Source organism: Haemorhous mexicanus, chromosome 25 (genome assembly GCF_027477595.1).
Source record: "Haemorhous mexicanus isolate bHaeMex1 chromosome 25, bHaeMex1.pri, whole genome shotgun sequence".
Taxonomy (NCBI): Eukaryota; Metazoa; Chordata; class Aves; order Passeriformes; family Fringillidae; genus Haemorhous; species Haemorhous mexicanus.
In genome coordinates this window covers 2,273,781-2,298,888 of record NC_082365.1, presented here as the reverse complement: position 1 = coordinate 2,298,888, position 25,108 = coordinate 2,273,781, and the positions used below count along the sequence as shown (strand labels likewise).

Here is a 25,108-nt window from a genome sequence, read left to right as displayed (position 1 = left end):
GCTGGGGGTGTGTGTGTGACCCCCTCCCCACCCGGCCCTCCTGCACTGGGGGAATCTGGTCCCCATTAAGTGGCCCTGGCAGCTCCCAGCTCCCTAATTAGGAGCAGAAACGAGGCCAGGCTGGGGAAGGCCAGCGCCTCGGTGCCAAGGATGCAAAGGGTTTGGAGCAGAGCCTGTGGAACAGCTCGGAGTGACCCTGCCAGTGCCACATGGGGCCCCCACCCCTGCCAGGCTGGGCAGGGATGTGCAGCCCACCTCTCACTGCTTCACCCGGGGGCAACCCCAAACGCAGCCCCCCAGCCCTCCCTGCGGGGTGTGGGGTGGAGGAAGGCTGCCCACACCATCCTCAGAGCACTTGCACCACGCTGGGCTCTTGCTCACCACTAAAAATAGGATTGGCGGCCGAGCGGCGGCGCCGGAGGGCAGCGAGCCCAGATCCCCCGGCAGCCCTGTCGCCGTGACCAACTGACCCATTTGGCCTCGCTCTCCAAGGGCTTTTCCCTCCTCGCTCAGCTTTAGTCCCAGCAGCAGCTGAGCTGGGCCAGCTGAGCCTTTCCCAGGGCAGCGAGACCCCGCAGTGGGGTCGTGGTCCCTGACCCTGGTGGGGGTCCCAGCCAGGGCAGGAGTGGCCAAAGCCACCGGAATTCCGAGGGCAGCAATCTCACCAGCCCCAGCCCTTCCACAGGAACTTGCATCATTTATTTCCTCCTTTGGGGAATTCGTGCCCGGGGCTTGGTGAAGCAGCCTGGAGCAGGTGACATCCCAGGGATGGTGGGACAAGGAGCCCAGGGTTTGTCCCAGGATAGCCCAGGGTTTGTCCCAGGGCAGCTCAGGGTTTGTCCCAGGGGAGCCCAGGGTTTGTCCCAGGGGAGCCCAGGGTTTGTCCCAGGATAGCCCAGGGTTTGTCCCAGGGCAGCCCAGGGTTTGTCCCAGGATAGCCCAGGGTTTGTCCCAGGGGAGCCCAGGGTTTGTCCCAGGATAGCCCAGGGTTTGTCCCAGGATAGCCCAGGGTTTGTCCCAGGAGAGCTGGGGCACTCCAGGACCTCAACCTGTTCCCTGGAGCCAAGGACAGAGAGTCCTCTTGCATTTTCCTTCCCAGCACAAGGAGCAAAGAGGAGCGCCCTGGGGCTTTCACTGACCTGTCCCATGTCCCCAAAGCCAGCTGGGAGCAGGATGGGCTGCAGGGACAGGGGACACGGAGCCTCTGTCTCCAGGGAGTGCCCTGCAGAGCACGTGCTGGGCCGGCCGCCAGTCAGAAATGAAGAAAGACCTTTATTTACAGTAAAAAGGAACCAAACAAAAATTTATAAAATACCGTGACACTTCCCGTCTCCCCAGCCCGTCAGGGGGTGTCTGCCACCCCACCCAGCCACCACCCCTGTCCCTGGGATGGTGGCATGGGCACAGCAACGCTGGGGGTCATTTGGCACCAACCCAGCCACTGTGCCCCACATGCCGGGGACACATGGGGGACACACAGGGGACACATGGGGGACACATGGGGGACACATGGGGGACACACAGGGGACACATTGCAGGGTGGCTGTCCCCAGTGCTGGGGTGCCTCTGCAGGATGGGCTGTCCCCAGTGCTGGGGTGGCTCTGTGTGACAGCTGTCCCCAGTGCTGGGGTGGCTCTGTGTGACTGCTGTCCCCAATGCTGGGGTGGCTCTGTGTGATGGCTGTCCCCAGTGCTGGGGTGGCTCTGTGTGATGGCTGTCCCCAGTGCTGGGGTGGCTCTGCAGGGTGCCTGTCCCCAGTGCTGGGGTGGCTCTGTGTGACGGCTGTCCCCAATGCTGGGGTGGCTCTGCAGGGTGCCTGTCCCCAGTGCTGGGGTGGCTCTGTGTGACGGCTGTCCCCAGTGCTGGGGTGGCTCTGCAGGGTGCCTGTCCCCAGTGCTGGGGTGGCTCTGTGTGACAGCTGTCCCCAATGCTGGGGTGGCTCTGTGTGACAGCTGTCCCCAATGCTGGGGTGGCTCTGTGTGACGGGCGCTCCTGCTCTCGGCTCAGGTGGCAGGAGGCTCCCGCTGTCCCCCCCAGTGCTGGCAGAGGTAGAGCAGGCCAGGACACCACCAGAGCCCCCGAGGCCCTCTGGGTTCAGCCCTGCCCGGGCAGGACACGCTCCAAGGACGAGGATTCCAGCGGGATTCGCTCTCCTCCTCCTCCTCCTCCTCTTCCTCCGCGAGGTCTCCCAGGGGACCGGCCGGAGCCTCGCCCGCCGCGGGAGAGCCTGGGGGGTCCCGGTGCAGGTCCCCCCCCCCAGGGGGACCCCTCAGGAGGAGAAGCAGAGCCCGCAGCACTCCATGCAGATCTCCAGGCAGTCGGCAGACTCGCAGCAGGCGTCGATGATGCCGCAGTCCATGTCGCAGGGCAGGTCGCAGTCCGCGCACTCGCCCGAGTTGCAGCAGCAGCAGCAGATGCAGGAGTCCTCGGAGGTGCAGGAGCCGCAGGTGGCACAGTCCAGCACGATGTTGCAGAGGGTCAGGAACTCGCAGAAGAGGCAGGAGAGGATGCAGTGGACGCAGCAGTCTGGGGAGGAGCACAGGGTGAGATGGTGCCCAGCATGGGAGGGGCTGGGGGAGCACCCAAGGGCGGAAAAATCCTCCCTCAGGAATTCATGGAAGGGAGAGGAAAAGGGGTCGGGAGGCAGCCACTGCCCCAGGGGTCTCCCTCAACACCCAGCCCTCAAGAGAGACCAGTTCTGGAGGACAGGAGATGGCCCCTCTCAGCACCTGCCCCACAGAGACTGCCAGGAGGGTCCAGGGGTCCTGCTGGGCTCCGAGGGTGCCACCAAGAGATCCCAAGGGATGAGGGGCTCAAGGCTCCGAGGGTGCCACCAAGAGATCCCAAAGGATGAGGGGCTCAAGGACTTGGAAAGTGCCACCAAGAGATCCCAAAGGATGAGGGGCTCAAGGACTTGCAGGGTGCCACCCAAGAGATCCCAAAGGATGAGGGGCCCAGGGCTTGCAGGGTGCCACCAAGAGATCCCAAGGGAAGAGGGGCCCGAGGAGTTGGAGGGTGCCACCCAAGAGATCCCAAGGAATGAGAGGCCCAAGGAGAACATCTGGAAAGCGACCCCCAGGGTGCAGCCAGTACCTTCCTGTGCCTCAATGGGGATGTGGGAAGAGGGTGACTTGGAGCTGCCCTTGCTCTTCTTGCTGCCCTGGCTGTGGATGGAGTGGTGTGGCTGCAGCTTTCGGGGCGGTTTCTGCGCCCGGCAGGTCCCGTTCCCTGCCTCCCCGTTGGGCAGCAGCTGCGTGCAGGGCCCGGGGGGCTGCAGGGGTGGCCCCACCTGGGGCTGGCCTGGAAGGGAAAAGCAGAGTTTTACCCACCCTGCCCTCTCCACAGGGAGAAATGTGTGCCCAGACCCCGGGGAAAACGGGAATCCAGTCCCCAGCTGGACACGGGGTGAGCTGGAGGATGGATGGTCCAAGGGGATGGTTGGCACAGACAGGTTTTATGAAAAATCCTTTTGTTAGGATTCTTTCTCCTGAGAAGCTGGGAAGCCTCAGAAATGCAGGGCCAGAGGAGATGAAGCACCACTGCAGGGCCAGAGCTGAGGCAGCACTGCAGGGTCAGAGCTGAGGCACCACTGCAGGGTGAGAGGGGATGAGGCACCACTGCAGAGCCAGAGCTGAGGCACCACTGCAGGGCCAGAGCTGAGGCAGCACTGCAGGGCCAGAGCTGAGGCAGCACTGCAGGGCCAGAGGAGATGAGGCAGCACTGCAGGGCCAGAGCTGAGGCAGCACTGCAGAGCCAGAGCTGAGGCACCACTGCAGGGCCAGAGCTGAGGCAGCACTGCAGGGCCAGAGGAGATGAGGCAGCACTGCAGGGCCAGAGCTGAGGCAGCACTGCAGGGCCAGAGGAGATGAGGCAGCACTGCAGAGCCAGAGCTGAGGCACCACTGCAGGGCCAGAGCTGAGGCAGCACTGCAGAGCCAGAGCTGAGGCAGCACTGCAGAGCCAGAGCTGAGGCAGCACTGCAGAGCCAGAGCTGAGGCAGCACTGCAGGGTCAGAGCTGAGGCACCACTGCAGAGCCAGAGCTGAGGCAGCACTGCAGAGCCAGAGCTGAGGCACCACTGCAGGGCCAGCCTGCTCCTCTCCCCGGCCCTGCAGGAACCGGCCGCTTCCTCGAGGTCTCTGCAACCTCTGGCTGAACTTCTCTGCAGGAGGAGGGAAATAACTCCGAGCTGTGGCCGTGCCTCCCTCCAGCCTCTCCTGCTGCAGCCCTGCGTGCTGCCAGCACGCTGCCAGAGCCAGAGGGGTGGCTCAGCCCCTGTGCCCACGCTGCCTCCTCATCCTCAGCTGGGAGAGGACTGGGAACCAGCGCAAGGTTCCAGCAGCCATCATCCTCCTCAGTTAGGCCACAAATTAAATAAAATCAAATCCTGTCTGGTGGTGCTGCAGCCAAACTTTGCTTTTCCTCTGCCATGGCAGTAAACAAGGGATGATTCAGGGCAGAGGCACCTCTTGGCACCAGGGAACAGGAGCTGCTTTCTGTGCAGGGCACAGGCGGGCCCTGTCCTGCACCCACCAAATAAAAACAGATGGAAGGTGAAAATAAAGTGGGTGGAAGGTGAGAATAAAATAGATGGAAGGTGAAAGACACGAGTGGATGGTCCCAGGGCTTGGTTTGAGCAGGCTGAGCTGGGCTTGGGCTGCAGAGGGAGGATAAAGTGGGAGCTTGGTCTTTGACACCTGCTGGGGAGGGAACTTAAAATACCCAGAGCTGAGCGGGCAGAGTGGGCTGAGAGCAGGACAGGGGGACACTGGGGAGGCAGAAAACAGGTCTGGGATAAACCAGGGATTGTCTCCCCTTCCTAAAAACCTCACAGAGTGTTCCCTTCCTGTGTGCCCTCATCCAGTGCCCTCTCCTGCCTCGTGTGTGCACCCAGGTGGCACCAAGGTGACCACAGTGCCCTGAGCTGTGCCAGGAAGGGGCTGAGCCTGCAGGGAGCTGGGCAGGGGCTGAGTCAAGAGGGACCCAGCAGCAGCTCAGCAGCCTGGACGGCAGCTGGGTTCTCTGGGACTGCAGCAGGATGCACTTGGCGCTCCCCATTTCGCTGCATTCCTCAGATTAAACTGTTTGTAAATCAAAATCACGCTCTGGCTCCGGCCAGGGGCAGCCAGAGGCAGCCAGGAATCCCCCCCTCAAAGTCAGGGGAAAGAGCTTCCATTTTTTTTAGGACAGCCTTTAAGACACGAGGCCAAAGCTCTGCTAAAAGAGGCACCTTCAGCTCCCCAGTAATGCAGGAGTGGGGGGACCAGGCCTGGAAAAGAGGATTTTGGGGGAAACTTCCTGTCTGCAGCTCCTCAACAACCAAAAACCCCCTGGATGTTTGTAACCTTTCACCTGAAACCCAAAGCTTTGGGTTTCCCACCGAGGTGATGCTCCTGGATCCCCTCGGGCTGTCCCAGGGCAGCACCACGGGGGTGCCCCTGCCAGGACCCTCCCTCAGGCACTGCCAGGGCTTGGAACGTTGTGGCCACCTGGGTCTGCTGCTCCTGCCCGAAGCTCCACACACAGCAAGCCAAACCTGCAATGCCAACGTCCCAAAATGCTGCACAGCTGGATTGGAGCACAGGGCTGAGCCTTGGAGGGGCCGATCCTGGCACTGGTGGGCAAAGATGTCACCCTGCACCAACAGCCCCTTCTGCCCGGCCCCTCCTGAGCCTGCACGAGCCAGGGAATGCCACCATGCCTTGGGAGAGCCTAAATGTGCTCCTCAGGGCCTGCCAAAATGGGAATAATCCCCAAAAACCAACGGCGACCCCCCCACAAGAGCAGCGCAGTGAGGAGCGGGGACACCAGAGGTGACACCAGGAGGAGGGTGCCCCAATCCCCCCCAGCCCCGGGGCCCGTGGGGGGCGGCCGGGGGGCTGGGCTGGGCTGGGGAGGGGGCCGTGCAGGGCTGTGCAGTGACTCAGGCGTGCAGAATGTCTGCGGGCAGCCGGCCCAGCTCGCAGATGCTGCGCGAGGGCTCAGCCGCGGGAACCGTGAGCTCTGCGCTCCCTGCTCTGCTCACTGAGCTCTGCCCTCCCTGCTCTGCTCTGCTCACTGAGCTCTGCCCTCCCTGCTCTGCTCTCCCTGCTCTGCTCTGCTCACTGAGCTCTGCTCTGCTCACTGAGCTCTGCTCTCCCCTCTGAGCTCTGCCCTCCCTGCTCTGCTCTGCTCACTGAGCTCTGCCCTCCCTGCTCTGCTCTGCTCACTGAGCTCTGCCCTCCCTGCTCTGCTCTGCTCACTGAGCTCTGCGCTCCCTGCTCTGCTCACTGAGCTCTGCTCTCCCTGCTCTGCGCTCCCTGCTCTGCTCACTGAGCTCTGCTCTCCCTGCTCTGCTCACTGAGCTCTGCCCTCCCTGCTCTGCTCTGCTCTCCCCTCTGAGCTCTGCTCTCCCTGCTCTGCTCTGCTCACTGAGCTCTGCGCTCCCTGCTCTGCTCTCCCTGCTCTGCTCTGCTCTCCCCTCTGAGCTCTGCTCACTGAGCTCTGCTATCCCCACTGAGCTCTGCTCTCCTCACTGAGCTCTGCCCTCCCTGCTCTGCTCTGCTCACTGAGCTCTGCTCTCCCCTCTGAGCTCTGCTCTCCCCACTGAGCTCTGCTCTCCCTGCTCTGCTCTGTTCTCCCCACTGAACTCTGTTCTCCCCACTGAACTCTGTTCTCCCCACTGAGCTCTCCTCACTGAGCTCTCCTCACTGAGCTCTGTTCTCCCCACTGAGCTCTTCCCACTGAGCTCTGCTCTCCCCTCTGTGCTCTGCCCTCCCTGCTCTGCTCTGCCCTCCCCACTGCAGCACCTGCATTTCCCATCCTCTCCCCTCCCCTGCCCACCCTCCGGAGGGGCAGCCCCGTTCCCGGCCACCCTCATCCCACTGCGGGGCTTCCATCCACTTTACACTTACACAGGGACATCGAGGGGATGTGGCACGGGGACATCGAGGGGATGTGGCACGGGGACATCCTGGGGCTGTGGCACAGGGACATCGAGGGGATGTGGCACAGGGACATCGAGGGGATGTGGCACGGGGACATCGAGGGGATGTGGCACAGGGACATCCTGGGGCTGTGGCACGGGGACATCCTGGGTCTGTGGCACGGGGACATCGAGGGGATGTGGCACAGGGACATCCTGGGGCTGTGGCACGGGGACATCGAAGGGATGTGGCACGGGGACATCGAGGGGATGTGGCACGGGGACATCCTGGGGCTGTGGCACGGGGACATTGCAGTGCTGAGGCACGGGGACATCCTGGGGCTGTGGCACGGGGACATCGCAGGGCTGTGGCATGGGGACATCCTGGGGATGTGCCCCGTGGAAATCTTGTGCCATGGTGACATGCCGGGGCCGTGCCCACGAGAACGTTCTTTGTGGGTCTCCTCTCTCCCCCCGGGGCTCTGGGGGATGCTCCTTTCCCAGGCAGGCCCATCTCCCTTCCCACCACAGCACCCAAAGGATCCCAACCCTTCCCAAGCAGCTCCAGCTGCTCCGGGAGCCACCCCGGGTGCTGCCCTTCACTTTCACCTCTCAGGTGACTCAGGCTCGGTTCAGGCTTTGATGTCGGAGGAACAAAGCCAGGAGGAGCCGCGTTCCCACCCCTGCCCGGCTTTGTGCCGAGTGCCGCCGCTGCCCAGGGGAACACTCACATGTCACAGCTTCGGCAGCGCCGCAGAGCTCGGCCCGGGGGCCTTTGGTCAGCACCGCCGGGGATTTGTCACCTTCCAGGGCTTTCTCCTTCTTGGGCACCGCGGGGCGGGCGGGGGACCGGGGGTCGGCCGGTGGCAGCGCCGGGATCTGCCTCGGGGCAGGGAGGGAGGGCTCGAGCACCTCTGCAAGAGAAACGGGGTTAGAGCAGAGCCCCCCGGTCAGCCAAACTCCCAGCCCGGCCCCAGACACTGCCCAGGCTCGGGACAGGAGGTCTGGGCTCCCCTGTGTCACACAGCACGGAAGGATGTCACCCGAGAGAATGTCACCAAGGGGTGAACCTAAGGGATGCCACCAAGGGAAGAACCCAAGGGATGAACTCGAGGGATGCCACCAAGGGAAGAACCCAAGGGATGAACCCAAGGGATGAACCCAAAGGATGAACCCAAGGGATGAATCCAAGGGATGAATCCAGGGGATGAACCCAAGGGATAAACCCAAGGGATGAACCTGAGGGATGAACCCAAGGGATGAATCCAAGGGATGAACCCAAAGGATGCCACCCAAGGGACGAACCTAAGGGATGCCACCAAGGGATGCCACCAAGGGATGAACCCGAGGGATGCCACCCGAGGGATGCACCACGCGGGGTTTGGGCAGCCCGGGACGGGCACCAGGGCTGCTCCCCCTGCCGCAGCACCATCCCAAAAAGCCTCCCCGAGCTCTCACATTCCTTCTCCAAGAAGCCAAGGGATCTGGTTACACTCAGCAGCCCGAGCTGGGTTTTTCATCCCCGTGGCCATGAAAGGGCCACTGTCTGCCCTGCGGGAGCTGCCTGCCACCCTCCCTCATCCTCCTGCACCCTGGGGTGGCACCAGCCCCTGCAGGAGCCCTCGATGGGGCAGGAAAACCCTGCAAGGAGCTGAGTTATTCCCCACGGGAGAACTCCCCCTTGCAGAAAGGCAGGAGGAGGCAGGACCACCTTCAGCTCCATCCCATGGCAATGTGGGGTGCCAGGGGTGCCCAGGGGGGGCTCGGGGCCGTGCCCACACCGCCCCAGCCCCCCCCGCCACCCCAGCCCTCTGCCCATCCCCCGGAATAGCAACGTCTTGCACAACAGGGGCTGGAACACACTTTTTATAAAACTAAATTATAGGCTGGGCAGAGGGAGGGAGAGCAGAGAGCCATAATTGCCCTGGCTGGAACAGGAGTCCTGCAAGCAGCCAGGGAGGGCAGGGGAGGGGGGAGAGAGGCCTGGGACACTTCATGATCCTCCATAAAACCAGAGTCCCACACAGCAGGGCTGAGGGGGAAAGGAGGGCAATCACAGATAATTAAATATCAATATTGTTAGAAGGAGAAAAGGAGGGACGTTGGGGGGTTCCAGCTGCACCCCGGGATCAGCAGGAGCCTGGAAATGCTGCAGCCACTTTGGAGTGATGCTGCTCAGCTCCACAACACCCTCCAAAGTCATCCACGTGCATCAGTTTCCCTTCTCTGCCCTCCCCAGGGTGCAGATCCAGCCTGGGGTGCTGGAGCTCCTGAGACAGGGATTGTTGGGTTTTTTTGGGAAGAAAAACTCATCCCAGCCCGGAGCCCTGCTGACACAGAGCTCTCACAGGTGAGGCGATTTTGGGGCTGAACCAAGGGAAACCCAGCAGCTCCAGCTGAATCTTTGACAGCTTTGGCTCCAAACCCCAATGGAGCGTGAGCAGGTGAGCCCCAGGTGGGAGAAAAGCCATTCCCGCGGCTCTGGAAAGGCCAGAGTGAAGTGGAGAGGTGAGGAGAGCAGGCTGCCATCCCCCCGGGGGTGCAGAGGGGTGGGGCAGAGTGAAATCCACACGCTGCTGCCTCCAGAGCCTCGGGCACGGCCCAGCCCTGCTCCAAAGGCAGGTGTGAGCTCCTGATGGATGAGTGTGGGAAACGGATCCTTGCCCTGGCCAGGAAGGGGCTGGGGGTGCAGGAGTTTGGGGAAAAGGGAGAGATGTCCCATGCCAAGGATGCCAGAGATGAGGAGCTGTGAGCGGAGCCAGAGGCAAAGCTCCCACAGAGCTCCCCGAGCTCTGGTTCCTGCTGTGAGACATCCCGAGTGTCTTCAGGGCTTGAAACCCCTCAGGGCTGCCCAAACCAGCCCCATCACCCCCAGATCCCCTTCCCTGCAGGTCAGGGATTGGGGAAAAGGGCTGGAAAATCAGGTGCAGCAGCAGGAGGAGGGCTGGCACAGAGAGAGCTCAGCAGATCCCTGTCCCTGCCCCTCTGTGCCGCCCCCTGAGCACCCCTTGCCCCTTCTGTGCCCGTTCCTGGGGACAAGGACAGTCTGCAGCCCTGGCTGGGTGGATCCACAGGGATATCCAGGCTGCTGCTCCAGCTGGGATGGAGCCCAGGCCGGTCCCTGCCGTGCCCACTTCACACTTGTAATTACCCAGCACAAGGGCTCGCACACAACCACAGCCGGGCAGGGAGGAAGGTGGCAATTAAATTAACTCCCCCGGGAACAAGCTGGCCGGGGGAGGGACAGAAATAGACAGGAATGAAGTTTGGGTGAGCTGACCCTCCCCTGCCCCACACCCCACAGGCTGCTGCAGGGAATGCGGGGATGGGGCCGAGCCCCAGCTCCCCCCGGAATGGGTGGGGAAGGAGCCAGGGAGGGGCTGGGAGAAGCTGGGCATGTGTGGGGGGGCTCAGCACAGACCCCACCGGCTCCTGTCCACCGGGATCCACGGGGAATGCAGGGGGAATGCTCTGGGAAAGGCCGGGGGAATGTTGAGGGAAAGGCAGAAGGAATGTTCAGGGAAAGGCAGAGAGAATGGCAAGTGCAGAGGGAATGCCCTGGGAAGGGCAGCGGATGCTCTGGGAAATGCACAGGGAATGTTCAGGAAAATGAAGAGGGAATGCCCAGGGAAATACAGAGAATGCCCTGGGAAATGCACAGGGAATGTTCAAGAAAACGATGAGGGAATGTTCAGGAAAAGGCACAGGGAATGCAATGGGAAATGCACAGGGAATGCAATGGGAAATGCAGAGGGAATGCAATGGGAAATGCACAGGGAATGCCCTGGGAAATGCACAGGGAATGCCCTGGGAAATGCACAGGGAATGCCCTGGGAAATGCACAGGGAATGCAATGGGAAATGCACAGGGAATGCCATGGGAAATGCACAGAGAATGCTCTGGGAAATGCACAGAGAATGCTCTGGGAAATGCACAGGGAATGCCCTGGGAAATGCACAGGGAATGCAATGGGAAATGCACAGGGAATGCCCTGGGAAATGCACAGGGAATGCCCTGGGAAATGCACAGGGAATGCCCTGGGAAATGCTCGAGCAGCAGCCCCCCAAACACCCCCAGGAAGAGGCAGCAGCTCTGCTGGCACAGGAGGAGGTGAACTCACCCTTCCATCCCTGGCTCATCCCTCAGCTCCCTCTCCTCCTTTAAACTCCCCAATCCCTGCCCTGCCAAGCTGAGCCCCCCCCAGACCCCTCCTCCCTGCTGCCCCCAGAACAGGACCAGGCTTGACCCAAATCCATCAGGTTTAAACCCAATTGTGAGCCTGGGCCAAGCCCTGAGGCCAGCCAGCCCTTGGGATGGGACATCTCTCACTCTCCCCTGAAATTCCTGCACCTCAGACCCTTCCTGGCCAGGGCAAATCCTCCTCAGAGCCTGGGGTGAGTCCAAGTCCCTGCTCCCAGGAGCAGCACCAGGGAGATGTGGGAGAGCAGCTCAGATCTCTGGATTTTGGGAACAGAGGACACGAGGCATTCCAAAACAAAAACTTCAGCAAATCACAGCACTGCCCAAGGCACCAGAGATCAGCAGAGTGATAAATGTGGGGCTGCCTTCTCTCCCAAGCCCAGGAGAAGCACATGGAGCTGATTTTCTGATCGTTCTCCCCCATCCCACAGTCCAAATCCATCCGTCATGGAAGCCCTGAGACATCAGGGAGCTCCAAAATCCATCAGGGGGGTGGGAAAACAGGAGAGGAGAGATGCAAAGAAGATGGAAGTTCATGGCTGGAAGTGCAAAATTCCTTGGAGGACCTTGCAGGGATGGGATGTGTGGGGACACCCACCTGGAGTTGGGGTTTTGTCACCCAGGGCAAGCTCCCAGCAGGGATGGGCTGGATGGCCCCAAAATCCCTCCCTCCCTTCCCACCCAAACTCCAGAAATAACAAATAACAACAGCTCCCAGCCTGCTGAGCTGTTTGGGGTTTTTGTGGGTCTTTTTTTGTGCTTTGTTTTGCTTTTTGTGCCTTTAGGAAGTCACTTCTCACAGAAACCACTTTTTTTTGACTGCATTCCTCAGTGCTGCTGTTTATCCTGAGCTTTGCCCAGGTGAGGCCAAAGGTTTTCCAGGTGGAAGAAAAGCTGGGCTGGATCTTGGGCATCTCCCTTCCCTTCCCCTTCCATCCCAGAATCTGAGGCAGCCTTGATGCATTAATTTCAAACTGAATAAGGAATAAATTCATTAATTTCAGCCTGAAGAAGGCACTGGGATTTCTCCCAGCCAAGCAAACTTTCAAACCAGCTTGGTTTTTTTTTCCAAACCAGTTTCAAACCAGGATTTTGCTTCCCTCTGTTCCCACCTGGCTGGTGGGATGGGAAGGATTTGTTCTGGTGCTGCCTCTTCTGCACTGGAAACCTGAAATATCCCTGGAATATCCCTGGAATACCCCTAAAATACCCCTAAAATATGAGACCCCAAATCATCAGCCACAGCCCAGAAACCCCCAAACAGGGATACTTCAGGTTTCTGCACTGGAAACCTGAAATATCCCTGAAATATCCCTGGAATATCCCTGGAATATGAGACCCCAAGTCATCAGCCACAGCCCAGAAAACCCCAACCAGCTCAGCAGGCTGGGAGCTGTTGTTATTTTTTATTTTTAGGGTTTGGCTGGGAAGGGAGGGAGGGATTTTGGGGCCATCCAGCCCATCCCTGGGTGACAAAACCCCAATTCCAGGTGGGTGTCCCCACAGATCCCATCCCTGTAAGGCCCTCGTGGCTCCAACCAGCTCCTGCCACCCCAAATTCTTTCCTGACACCCCAAATGTTCCTCCAGGGCTATCAGGACACACAAAACATCATTTCCCTGCAGGAAGCCCCTCTGCCACTGCAGCAGTTTGGGAGGAATTATTCCTCATGCAGCAAAACTCGATTTAATGTCAATATATTCACATTTTACAGGTGTTGAGGCACCATCCCAGTGTGGAGCTGCGAGGGAAGGAGGAATCTTTAAGCCAGAAGTGGAAAATAGGGACAAGAAAACTTTCCAGGACACAAAGCTGGGAAGGAGCAGGTTCCTTTCCTCATCTCCCAGCAGGAATCCTGATCCCAAAACCAACACAAACCATCCCAGCCACGCTGTGGGGACAGAGAAAGGGGGAAAACAGCAGGAGAAAGACCCAGCCTGGGATTGAATTGGAGTTTGAGGAGCACCTGGGGCAGGAGAAACCCCAAAAATGGAAAATCTGGGAAATCAGGGCAGGAAATCCTGGGTGTCCTGAAAGCAACTATCCCTGGAGGTGAGGCCTGTCAGATCCAGGGAGATTCTGGGAATTCCAGAGCAGGGAGAAATTATGGAGGGAGGAATTAAGGCCCAGGGCAGGCTGGTAATGGGGTAACCTTGGGGGTTAAACCAGCACAGGTCCTGACAGGGAAAAAAATTTGTGTCTCCCAGCAGGAATCCTGATCCCAAACCAACACAAACCATCCCAGCCACGCTGTGGGGACAGAGAAAGGGGGAAAACAGCAGGAGAAAGACCCAGCCTGGGATTGAATTGGAGTTTGAGGAGCACCTGGGGCAGGAGAAACCCCCAAAAAATGGAAAATCTGGGAAATCAGGGCAGGAAATCCGGGGTGTCCTGAAAGCAATTATCCCTGGAGGTGAGGCCTGTCAGATGCAGGGAGATTCTGGGAATTCCAGAGCAGGGAGAAATTATGGAGGCAGTAATTAAGGCCCAGGGCAGGCTGGTAATGGGGTAACCTTGGGGGTTAAACCAGCACAGGTCCTGACAGGGAAAAATTTGTGTTTTCCTCACCTAAGTCCTTAAAAAGTGAATTGAGGAGGGGATCAAGGGGAGCTGCTCAATAATCTGCATTTCTTTCAGGCCAGCACAGATTGAAACCAGGGCCCATCACACCTTCCCTGAGCTCCAGGGATTTTCCTTGAAAAACTGCCTCAGCTAGTGGGGAAACTGAGGCAGGAAAATGGGATTTTTCCCCCCAAAAATATCCTGTGGAGATGGAGCCCAGAACTCTCTCCAGGCTGGGGTTTCTCCCATGCACAGATCCCAGAGCAGATTCCAAAAATCCCCCAATTTTTGGGCCACGGGAAGGGATTTTGGGGCTGTCCTGGTGCCCATCCCACAGTGGGGGGAACTCCAGGCATGGAAAAATCTGGGAAAAATCACCAGAGCTGCAGCAAATCCCCCGAGGAGGGTTTGGGTTTCTGCAGCTTTCCAAGGAAATTCAATCAGGATTTGGAGCAGGAGCAGGGGTGACACAGCCCCAAGGCCCAGATTTGTTTTGCTCAAACCCAGAAACTTTGAAAAAAGCCAGAAATTTGATTTTTTTTCCCTTTTTTCCCCCCTCCCTCAGGTTTCTTTTCTTTTTCTTGGTCAGTTTTGCAGTTGTTCAAAGAACAAACACCAGCGAAGCGTTTTCGGGAGCTGACAAGAAAAAAAAACTTGGAAAGAAAAACCAGAAATGTTGCAAAAACGTCTTGCTGTGGGGTAAAAAAAATAAGAATTTTGTTTCTTTCAGGGCTTTTTTTCGGGAGGGGCTCTTTGCACTTCCAGGGCTGCAATCCTGCATTTAAATCAGTGCTGAGACAAGGAAAAAAACCCATTTATTTTGATTTTGGATGGGTTTTTTCTTTGTTCCTAGCCCTGTCCCAGAACAGGACAGGCTCAGTGAAGGGTTCCTGAGTGGATTCCTGCTGAGAATTCCCTGCTTGGGGCAGCCCAGGGCTATTTTGGGGCTGAATGTTTCGTGTTTGGGGCTGAATGTTTCGTGTTTGGGGCTGGGCACTCCTCTCACACCTCGGGGCAAAATCCTTGGGAACAGGCAGAAGGAATGATGGAAAAATGTTTGTGTGCCAAAGCCTGAGCTGGGACAGCTGGGACACAGGCAGGGGTTGGGGACAGGGGGGTGGCAAATGTCCCCGTGGGAAGGGAAAAGGGAGGAGGGGGTGGGCAGAGCCAAAGCCAGGTTTTGCTTCTGGAGGTGGATGTGTGTCCATCTTCATCTGGAGAATGAGGAGGAGGAGGAGGAGAAGGAGAAGGAGGAGGAGGAGGAAGAGAAGGAGAAGGAGGAGGAGGAGGAAGAGAAGGAAAAGGAAAAGGAGAAGGAGGAAGAGAAGGAGGAGGAGGAGGAGGAGGAGGAAGAGAAGGAGGAAGAGGAGGAGGAGGAGGAGGAGGAAGAGAAGGAGGAAGAGAAGGAGGAAGAGGAGGAGGAGGAGGAGGAGGAGGAGGAAGAGAAGGAGGAAGAGGAGGAGGAAGAGAAGGAGGAGGAGGAGGAAGAGAAGGAGGAAGAGAAGGAGGAAGAGAAGGAGGAGGAGGAGGAGGAAGAGAAGGAGGAAGAGGAGAAGGAGGAGGAGGAGGAAGAGAAGGAGGAAGAGAAGGAGGAAGAGAAGGAGGAAGAGAAGGAGGAAGAGAAGGAGGAAGAGAAGGAGGAAGAGAAGGAGGAAGAGAAGGAGGAAGAGAAGGAGGAAGAGAAGGAGGAGGAGGAGGAAGAGAAGGAGGAAGAGAAGGAGGAGGAGGAGGAAGAGAAGGAGGAGGAGGAGGAAGAGAAGGAGGAAGAGGAGGAGGAGGAGGAGGAGGAGGAGGAGGAGGAAGAGAAGGAGGAAGAGAAGGAGGAAGAGAAGGAGGAAGAGAAGGAGGAAGAGAAGGAGGAAGAGAAGGAGGAAGAGAAGGAGGAAGAGAAGGAGGAAGAGAAGGAGGAAGAGAAGGAGGAAGAGAAGGAGGAGGAGGAAGAGAAGGAGGAAGAGAAGGAGGAGGAGGAGGAAGGAGCCTCTCCTTCTTCCCACCATCCCTGCTCCCCCTCCCTGAAGGAAGGATCATCTCACCAAGCAAAAAACTCTTTGTTTTTATCTCCTGTTTTCTGCTAATTCCTCTAAAAACTCATCACCAGGACAGACAGACAGACAGACAGACAGAGGCCTCTCCTCTCCCAAACTACCTGTGGCTATTTCGGGGCCTTGCTTTGCCATGTCCCTGTCCCTGCTGGGTGGGAGGAGCTGTGGTGGCACCCAGCCCATCCCTGGAGAGTCCAGGGAATTAAATTTTGGGAAGAAAGCTCCGTGTCCAGCAGGGGAACAGCAGCAAACCCCACCTGAGCTGGGCCACACCCCCCCGTGCCTCAGTTTCCCCGTTCATTCCCCAGCCTGGGGGGATCCAAATGAGCCAGTCTGGTTTGTAAAACTCGGGAAAGGGAATGGAGAGAGAATTCCCAGGCTCGGAGCTGCGTGACAGAGCTGCTGGCTCCAGCCCAAGCCACCAGGGCTCTGCTCCTGAGTGTCACAGGGACAGACAGACACCCAAAACCACACGGACAGGGAGGAGGGAGACGGGAGCCAGGGCTTGGGGTGGGGAGCACAGAGCTGCTCCTGAGGAGGGGCGGGGGGGATGAAGGCTCTGGAGCAGGGCAGGGGGGGATGAAGGCTCTGGAGCAGGGTGGGAGGGGGGGGATGAAGGCTCTGGAGCAGGGCAGGGGGGATGAAGGCTCTGGAGCAGGGAGGGATGAAGGCTCTGGAGCAGGGAGGGATGAAGGCTCTGGAGCAGGGCAGGGGGGATGAAGGCTCTGGAGCAGGGGGGGATGAAGGCTCTGGAGCAGGGCAAGGGTGGGATGAAGGCTCTGGAGCAGGACAGGGGTGGGATGAAGGCTCTGGAGCAGGGCAGGGGAGATGGAGGCTCTGGAGCAGGGTGGGGGGATGAAGGCTCTGGATCAGGGTGGGCTCTGGAGCGGGGGGGGGGAGGGAGGCTCTGGAGCAGGGCAGGAGGGATGGAGGCTCTGGAGCTGGGCAGGAGGGGATGGAGGCTCTGGAGCAGGGTGGGGGGGATGGAGGCTCTGGAGCAGGGTGGGGGGGATGGAGGCTCTGGAGCAGGGCAGGTGAGGGCAGGGGGAGCCCCTCACCCTCCCCACGCTGCAGAGGGGGAGGGAAGCTTGGGCCAGCTCGGCTCAGTTCGCACTCAGCTCTGGGGGAGGTGAGGAAGAGGAGGGGGGTTGGAATGGTTTGGGATGGAGGCGAGACCCCTTCAAGGTGGGAACCTGGAACTGGGCACAGATGGATGTCCCTTAAACTTGGGGACACCAAAGTGGGCACTGATGGATGGCCCTCCAACAGGGAACAGGGACAACAGGTCCCCAGCAGGGACCCACCAAACTGGGCACTCAGATGATCCTCTGGGATGGGAACCTGGAACTGGGCACAGATGGATGTCCCTTAAACTTGGGGACACCAAACTGGGCACCCATGGATGCCTCTGAAATTTGGGAACAACAAACTGGGCACTGATGGATGCTCCTCTAACATGGAAACACCAAACTGGGCACTCACTGATGGCCCTCCAAGATGGGAAAACCAAACTGGGCACAGATGGATGTCCCTTAAACTTGGGGACACCAAACTGGGCACTGATGGATGGTCCTCCAGGGACAACAGGTCCCCAGCAGGGACACACCAAACTGGGCACTCAGAGATGCCCCTTAAACTTGAGAACACCAAACTGGGCACTCACAGATGCCCCTTAAATTTGGGAACACCAAACTGGGCATTCATGAATGCCCCTTAAATTTGGGAACACCAAACTGGGCACTCAGAGATGCCCCTTAAATTTGGGAACACCAAACTGGGCACTCATGAATGCCCCATAAATTTGGGAACACCAAACTGGGCACTCACAGATGCCCCTTAAATTTTGGAAGACCAAAGTGGGCACTCAGAGATGTCCCCAGTCAGGTCCCAGTGCTCCTGCTCAGGCCACCAGCACACCTGGGAGCTGAACCCCTCTCTACCCACCCCCAGCTCTGGTGTGGCCACAGGGAGGGCAGAAAAGCTCCAAACCCATCCCCCCAAACCCTTTAACAGATTTTTTAGCCACTTTTTGAACTCCCCCCCAGCTGCTGGTACAGGAGCTGTGCTCAGCAGGGCTGGGCTGGGCTGGGGCCAAGCCCCTCACAAAAAGCTCCCTGCATTCCCAGCTCAGCATTTCCCACCTGGAAAAGGAAGGAAATCCAGGGAAATCAGCCCCGGGGCCGATCATCCAGGGAATGCAGCTGCCTGGGCCCCGGGACACGGCTGCGGGGGCTCTCTGGGGCTGAGTTTGGAGCAGAGCTCACGCAGCTGGAAGAGCAGGGGGGAGAGAAGGAGAGGATGGATCCTGCAAAGCCAGCAGGGGCCGGTCCAGCTGTGCCCATCCCGGAGCTCCCGCGGCTCCGCTCAGCCCGGCCGCCGAATTTTGGAGATTTTGGAGATTTTGGAGCTGCTCCCGGCCTGGATTCGGCCCCTTTTGTGTCTGGCCCGACAGAGCAGGGTGCGCTCCTGCTCGGGTGGGTTTTGGTCTTTCCCTGGGGTTTTTAATGCAGTTTTTGATGGCGGGGACAGCAGCGGGGACAGAGGGGCTCTGGGGGGCTCAGCTGCGAGGATTCCCCCAAATTTTCCATCCACTTCTGATCCCTGCAGCCCACCCAGAGCAGCCCCCAGCCCCATCCCTCGGGAGGGGTTAACTCACACCCCCCCTCCCCGGCTGATCCCCGGGCTTGGCCCCGGGACAGAAACTGCGGCAGAGTTTGGGATGAGAAATCCCGGCGGGCTCCCGGCAGCTGCTGAGCTGACACACAAACACAGCACGGGAAAACACGGCCAGGGGCACAGCACAGCCTCACATGTTCACAGCCCTGCACAAACACACACTCAGATGTTCACAGCCCTGCACAAACACCCCCAAACTCACACCCGGACACGGCCAGGGGCACAAACACACACTTAGATGTTCACAATCACACCCAAACACAGCCAGGGGCACAAACACACACTCAGATGTTCACAGCCCTGCACAAACACACACTCAGATGTTCACAATCACACACAAACAGACCCAAACTCACACCCAAACACGGCCAGGGGCACAAACACACACTCAGATGTTCACAGCCCTGCACAAACACCCCCAAACTCACACCCCAACACGGCCAGGGGCACAAACACACACTCATGTTCACAATCACACCCAAACACTGCCAGGGGCACAAACACACACTCAGATGTTCACAGCCCTGCACAAACACACCCTCAGATGTTCACAGCCCTGCACAAACACACACTCAGATGTTCACAATCACCCCCCAACACTGCCAGGGCCACCAGCACATCCTCAGTTGCTCACAGCCCTGCACAAGCACTCAGCCATAAATTCTCTCCCCCCAAATCCTCCTGACACCCCACCACACTCCCCCCTCTGCCCAGCACAGCCCCCAGCCCCTGCACGCTCCCCGTGCCCAGCAAGGCATCCCCACACCCCCCAGACTTCAGCCAATCCCCCAAAAATGCACCCCAGGAGCCCTGCACACACCCCCACTGGTGCACACACCCCACCCGGCGTCCCAAAACCTTCCCTGGGATCCCAAAACCTTCCCTGGGATCCCAAAACCTTCCCCGTGATCCCACAGCCTTGCGTGGGATCCAAAAACTTTGCAAGGGATCTCAAAACCTTGCAGGCGATCCCAAAACCTTCCCCGGGATCCCAAAACCTTCCCTAGGATCTCACAGCCTTTCCCGTGATCCCAAAACATTCCCTGGGATCCCAAAACCTTCTCCGTGATCCCAAAACTTTGCACGGGATCCCAAAACTTTGCAAGGGATCCCAAAACCTTCCCCGTGATCTCAAAACCTTCCCTGGGATCCCAAACCTTCCCCGTGATCCCAAAACCTTCTCCATGATCCCAGAGCCTTCTCCGTGATCCCAAAACCTTCTCCGTGATCCCACAGCCTTCTCCGTGATCCCAAAACCTTCTCCGTGATCCCAAAACCTTCTCCGTGATCCCACAGCCTTCTCCGTGATCCCAAAACCTTCTCCGTGATCCCAGAGCCTTCTCCGTGATCCCAAAACCTTCTCCGTGACCCCTCAGCCTTTCCCGGGATCCCAAAACCTTCCCCATGATCTCAAAGCCTTCCCCGTGATCCCAAACCTTCCATGGGATCCCAAACCGTCCCCGTGATCCCAAAACCTTCCCGGTGAACACACAGCACTCACCCCCCTCCAGCCGCTCCCCCCCGTGTCCCCCCCGTGTCCCCCCCGTGTCCCCCCCGTGTCCCCCCGTACCTGGCGGCGGCCCCGGTTCGGTTCGGGGCAGCTCCGGGCGGCTCGGCCGGGGGCTGCCGGGCCGGGACATGGGTGCGGGAGCCGCGGGCTCGGAGCGGAGCCCGTCCCGTCCCGTCCGGTCCCGCCGCGCTCACCTGGGGCCCCGCGGGGCTCCGCGCCCGCCCCCGCCCCCGCCCCGCATCCCCCGCCCCCGCCCCGCATCCCCCGGCCCCGGCGGCGGGGGCCGGCCGCGGCTGCCGCTGGGCTGGGCTTCGGGGCTTTGTCTTGGCCAATTCCTTCCAAAAATAAAAGGAAAAAAAATAAAAAGAGAGAGAGAGAAAAAAAAAATCGAATTAAAGAAGGAAAAAATTAAAAAAAAAGAAAAAAAAGAGGTTGGGAGCGCAAGGACGCGGCCAACCCGCGCCCGCAGCCTCCGGGAGCTTCTGCTGAGGCTGGAGCGGCGCCGGGAGAGGGGAGAGGCGCGGGGCAGGCGGAGGTGGCTCCCGGGCCAGCCTCGGGTTTGGGATTTCACAGCTGGGCTGCGCTCTCGGCGCGGGGCTGCGTCCCCCCGAGGGAAACTGCGGGGGGAGAGCGGGGCTGAGCCGTGCTCGGGGCCGCGGGTGGGGGTTTGGACCCTCGGGTGGGGGTTGGACCCCTCGAGTGGGTGTTGGACCCCCAGGGTGTGTGTTGGACCCCCAGGGTGTGTGTTGGAGCCCCCAGGGTGGGTGTTGGAGCCCCCAGGGTGGGTGTTGGAGCCCCCAAGGTGGGTATTGGACCCATTGGGTGGGTGTTGGACCCTTTAGGTGGGTGTTGGAACCCTCAGGCTGGTGCTGAGGCCCTGGGTGGGTGTTGGAGCCCCCCAGATGGGTGTTTGGACCCCTTGGGTGGGTGTTTGGACCCTTTGGGTGGGTGTTGAGGCCCTGGGTGGGTGTTTGGACCCTTTGGGTGGGTGTTGAGGCCCTGGGTGGGTGTTTGGACCCCTTGGGTGGGTGTTGAGGCCCTGGGTGGGTGTTTGGACCCCTTGGGTGGGTGTTTGGACCCCTCGGGGGGGTGTTGGAGCCCCCCAGGTGTGCGCTCCAGCCTGTCCACTGTCCCCCAGGCAGGAAAGCCAAGTGGGAGCTTTATTCCCTGACTCCCTGGCGCGTCCCGGGAACGCCTCTGCCTCCCCCACCCCTCCCTGCCTCAGTTTCCCCGACTGGTAAATGAGGTTGGGTGCCCTGGGGCAATGCCGGGATCGGAGGTGGCAGTGTCACGGTGTCACAGTGTCACTGAGAACGCCGAGGAGCCCGGGCTGGAGCAGCAGCAGCAGCAGCAGCAGCTGATCCCCAGCAGCCCAGCCCGGAATTCACTGCTCACCCCGGGGCCGTGTCCCCGCGGGGCCCCACGAGGATTCGTCCCCGTGCCGAGCGTCACGAGGAGCCGGTGGGATGTTGGTGGAGTTGTTTTCAATCCCACTGCTGCTCTTTTTCCTGTGTTTGCCTGTGCTTAAGAGCCCGGGGCTGCGAGGCACCGCGGGGAGAGGCCGCAGGCCAGCAGCAGGGACTGTCCCACTGTCCCACTGTCCCACTGTCCCACTGTCCCACTGTCCCGCTGTGCCAGACCAGGACTGTCCCTCCCTGCCCTCGGGCTCCATCCCTGCCGGGTTTTGCCCTCTGGAGTTTTGGCTCCGTGCTCCAGAGCGGGGCTGGGGCTGGGGGGGAGCCTGGGGGCTCCTCGCTGGAGGGGGAGCAGAATTTCAATTTCAGATTGTTGAATTTCACACACACACTGTCAGAGTGGTGATAAATCAGACTGGGGAGGATGCTGATGGCCACATGGGCTCTTTAATAAATAGTTTTACACCCTCTGCCAGGGGCTGTGGAAGTCCAAGTGGGCCAACAACGTTTGGGCGTTTTCAGCCTCGTGTGTAACTGAGAATTTTGTGCTCTGCCAGTGGGAGGAAGGACGCTGCAATTAAAATTGGGAGGGTGCAGGAGAGGGCTGTGGTGAGGTTAATTAGGAGAGGGTAATTGGGCATGGGGAAGGTTGGTTTAAGTTAAGCTAAGGAGAGGATTTGAACCTCTGAGTGAAAGGACTGAAGCCTTTTGCATTTTCTTTTCTTGGATGTGGTGAGGTGTGACAGCCACCACCACTGTCACCAACCTCTGCTGTCACCAGAGGAGCCTGGCAGGGTGAGGGACAAGGGGTGAGGGACAAGAGGCTGCCATGGCTGCAGCCACGTGGGAAGGAAGCAGGTCAGGCAGTGGGACTGGGGCATCCCGGGGCACCAAGCAGGACTGGAGGCTCAGGATTTTTCCAGAAGCTCCGTCCTGAAGGCAGAGTTGTCACTCAGGGTGAAGCATCAGCACTCGATGTCCTGTCCCTGGGACAGCAGCCCCACCAGGGGTGTGAGCTCTGCCGAGTTTTGGGGATTTTGGGAGCTGCTCCTGGCCTGGATTTGGCCCCTTTTGTGTCAGAGCACGGTGTGCTCCTCCTGCTCGGGTGGGTTTCAGTCTCTCCCTGGGGTTTTCTGCAGGGGGGACCCGCAGAGTCTGAGTGAATCCTGCAGGGATCACACCCAGCTCCATCCTGCAGGGATCGCACCCAGCCCCATCCTGCACTCCCAGGGTCCCAGTGAATCCTGCAGGGATCACACCCAGCCCCATCCTGCAGGGATCACACCCAGCCCCATCCTGCACTCCCAGGGTCCCAGTGAATCCTGCAGGATCACACCCAGCCCCATCCTGCACTCCCAGGGTCCCAGTGAATCCTGCAGGATCACACCCAGCCCCATCCTGCAGGGATCACACCCAGCCCCATCCTGCACTCCCAGGGTCCCAGCGAATCCTGCAGGATCACACCCAGCCCCATCCTGCAGGGATCACACCCAGCCCCATCCTGCACTCCCAGGGTCCCAGTGAATCCTGCAGGATCACACCCAGCCCCATCCTGCAGGGATCACACCCAGCCCCATCCTGCACTCCCAGGGTCCCAGTGAATCCTTCAGGATCACACCCAGCCCCATCCTGCAGGGATCACACCCAGCCCCATCCTGCACTCCCAGGGTCCCAGTGAATCCTGCAGGATCACACCCAGCCCCATCCTGCGCTCCCCCCGGGCCGGCTGCGCTCCGAGGAAGGCTCTGGCTGTGGGATCTGGCAGGGTTTGGGCAAACAAGGCCGTTCCTGTAGGTGTGTGACTGCACTGACCCACATTCACAAACCCTGGCACCCTGCGCCGCTCCCGGCTCCGCCGCCGCCAAAATAAACCCAGCCCAGCTCTCGCAGCTCCCGGCTGCTCCTCGGGGGGAGCAGGGGCTGGGCTCCTCCTCCCCCGGAGCTGCAGCCCAAAACCCCCGGATCTGTGCCCCAAAACCCCCAGATCTGCATCCCAAAACCTCCAGATCTTCACTCTATAACCCCCGGATCTGTGCCCCAAAACCCCCAGATCTTCGCTCTATAACCCCTCATCTACATCCCAAAATCTCTGGATCTGCATCCCCAAACCCCTCTGGATCTGTGCCCCAGAACTCCCAGATCTGCACCCCCAAACGTCCCTCTGGAGCTACACTCCAAAACCCCCGAATCTGCCCCCCCAAATCCCCAAATCTACACCCCAAAACTCCCAGATCTGCACCCCATAACCCCTGGATTTGTACCCCAAAAACCCCCAGGGCTCAAATCCTCCAGATCTGCACCCTAAACTCCCCCAATCTACACCCCCAAAACCCCAAGATCTGCATCCTAAACCCCCCCAATCTACACCCCCAAAACCCCAAGATCTGCATCCTAAACCCCCCCAATCTGCACCCCCAAAACCCCAAGATCTGCATCCTAAACCCCTCCGATCTACAGCCCCAAAACCCCAAGATCTACACCCCAAAAATCCCAAGATCTGCACCCCAAACCCTCCAGCTCTGCACCCTAAACCTGTCCAATCTGCACCCCCAAAACCCCAGATCTGCACCCCAAAACCCCAGATCTGCACCCCAAACCCCCCCAATCTGCACCCCCAAAACCCCAGACCTGCACCCCCAAAACCCCAGATCTGCACCCCAAAACCCCAGATCTGCACCCCCAAAACCCCAGATCTGCACCCCAAACCCCCCCAGATCTTCACCCCCAAAACCCCAACTCTGCACCCCAAACCCCCCCAGCTCTGCACCCCAAACCCTGTGGGCTCCCCGTGGCTCCCCGTGCCCCAGACTGGAGGCGTTGGAGATTTAATCCTCCCTGACCTTCCCGTCTCCGGCGAGGATTTAGCACCAAAGCCTCGACTTTTGGGTTCAAAGAGGGTTTTGCAACATTCCCGGCATCTATCCCCCGGCAGAGGCTCGGAAAATAAAATAAATAAACACGAGAAAACGCGTGTGATCCTGGAAAAGAAGGAATGAAAGAGCCCTGGAGCCGCAGAGTGTGGTGGGATGGGGCTGGGTCCCGGCACAGAGCTGGGCTCTGCAGCCCCAGCCGTGTTTTTTTGGGGTCTGAGCCATCCCCCCTGATCCGTAGAGCAGAATTTCCCTGTCCCTGTGCACACACAAAGTTACTAAACAAAATAACCTCCTCAAGGCCTTCTGCTGTGGGGAGGAGGCTCTGCCTGCCCGGCTGGGTCTGCAGTGAATGACCCCACTGTTTTACATGTGCTGCTGAAAGGATTTTGATGAGTCACGAGCTATTTCTGTAAATAATTAGAAAAAAAATAAAAGAAAAAGGAAAAAAAAAGAGAGAAGGAAATGGACATTCAATATTAAAAAAGAAAAAAAAAAAGGGGCCCCGTGAACATTCATCTTTGGAAGATGGAAAAATTAAAAACTTCCCCAAAACTTCCCTCCGTGCTCCTTCCCAGGTGTCTGCACGGATGGGGATGAGCTGAGGATTTTGGAGAGGTTGGGGTGGCAGGAGTGGGAGCTGACACCCACCCAGGGCCTGCTCCCACCACTCCTGGGCTTTTCCTTCCCACAATTATTCTTCTCCCTGTTTTCTGAGCCCCCGGAGCAGGGGGGTCCCAGCAATCCCCCTGGTGGCCCAGGAATGAGTGGCCTGAGTGTTTTGGGGTCCCTTCAGCCCTGATCCCAGGGGATGCAGCCACAGAGACCCCCAAGGCACCAGAGACTCAGGGAAGGCCCAAATCTCAGAGCAGGAACCCTGTGGACATTTCCCTTCCTGACCCTGATATTCCAGTTTATTAAGGCTCATGTA

The 25,108-nt window shown here is 59.3% G+C and overlaps 1 protein-coding gene across 1 annotated transcript; it reads right to left on the bottom strand.

Annotated features, from left to right (window-relative positions):
- Positions 1 to 1,254: 1,254 nt before the first annotated feature.
- MDFI (MyoD family inhibitor) lies at positions 1,255 to 20,091 on the bottom strand. The gene is made up of 4 exons (XM_059867863.1): positions 19,953 to 20,091; positions 7,634 to 7,816; positions 3,094 to 3,300; positions 1,255 to 2,526 (listed from the first exon to the last, which is right to left on the bottom strand). Exons 1-4 carry the CDS (start codon positions 20,020 to 20,022, stop codon positions 2,270 to 2,272), a joined length of 717 nt encoding a protein of 238 aa, XP_059723846.1. The 5' UTR covers positions 20,023 to 20,091; the 3' UTR covers positions 1,255 to 2,269.
- Between the last annotated feature and the right edge of the window lie 5,017 nt (positions 20,092 to 25,108).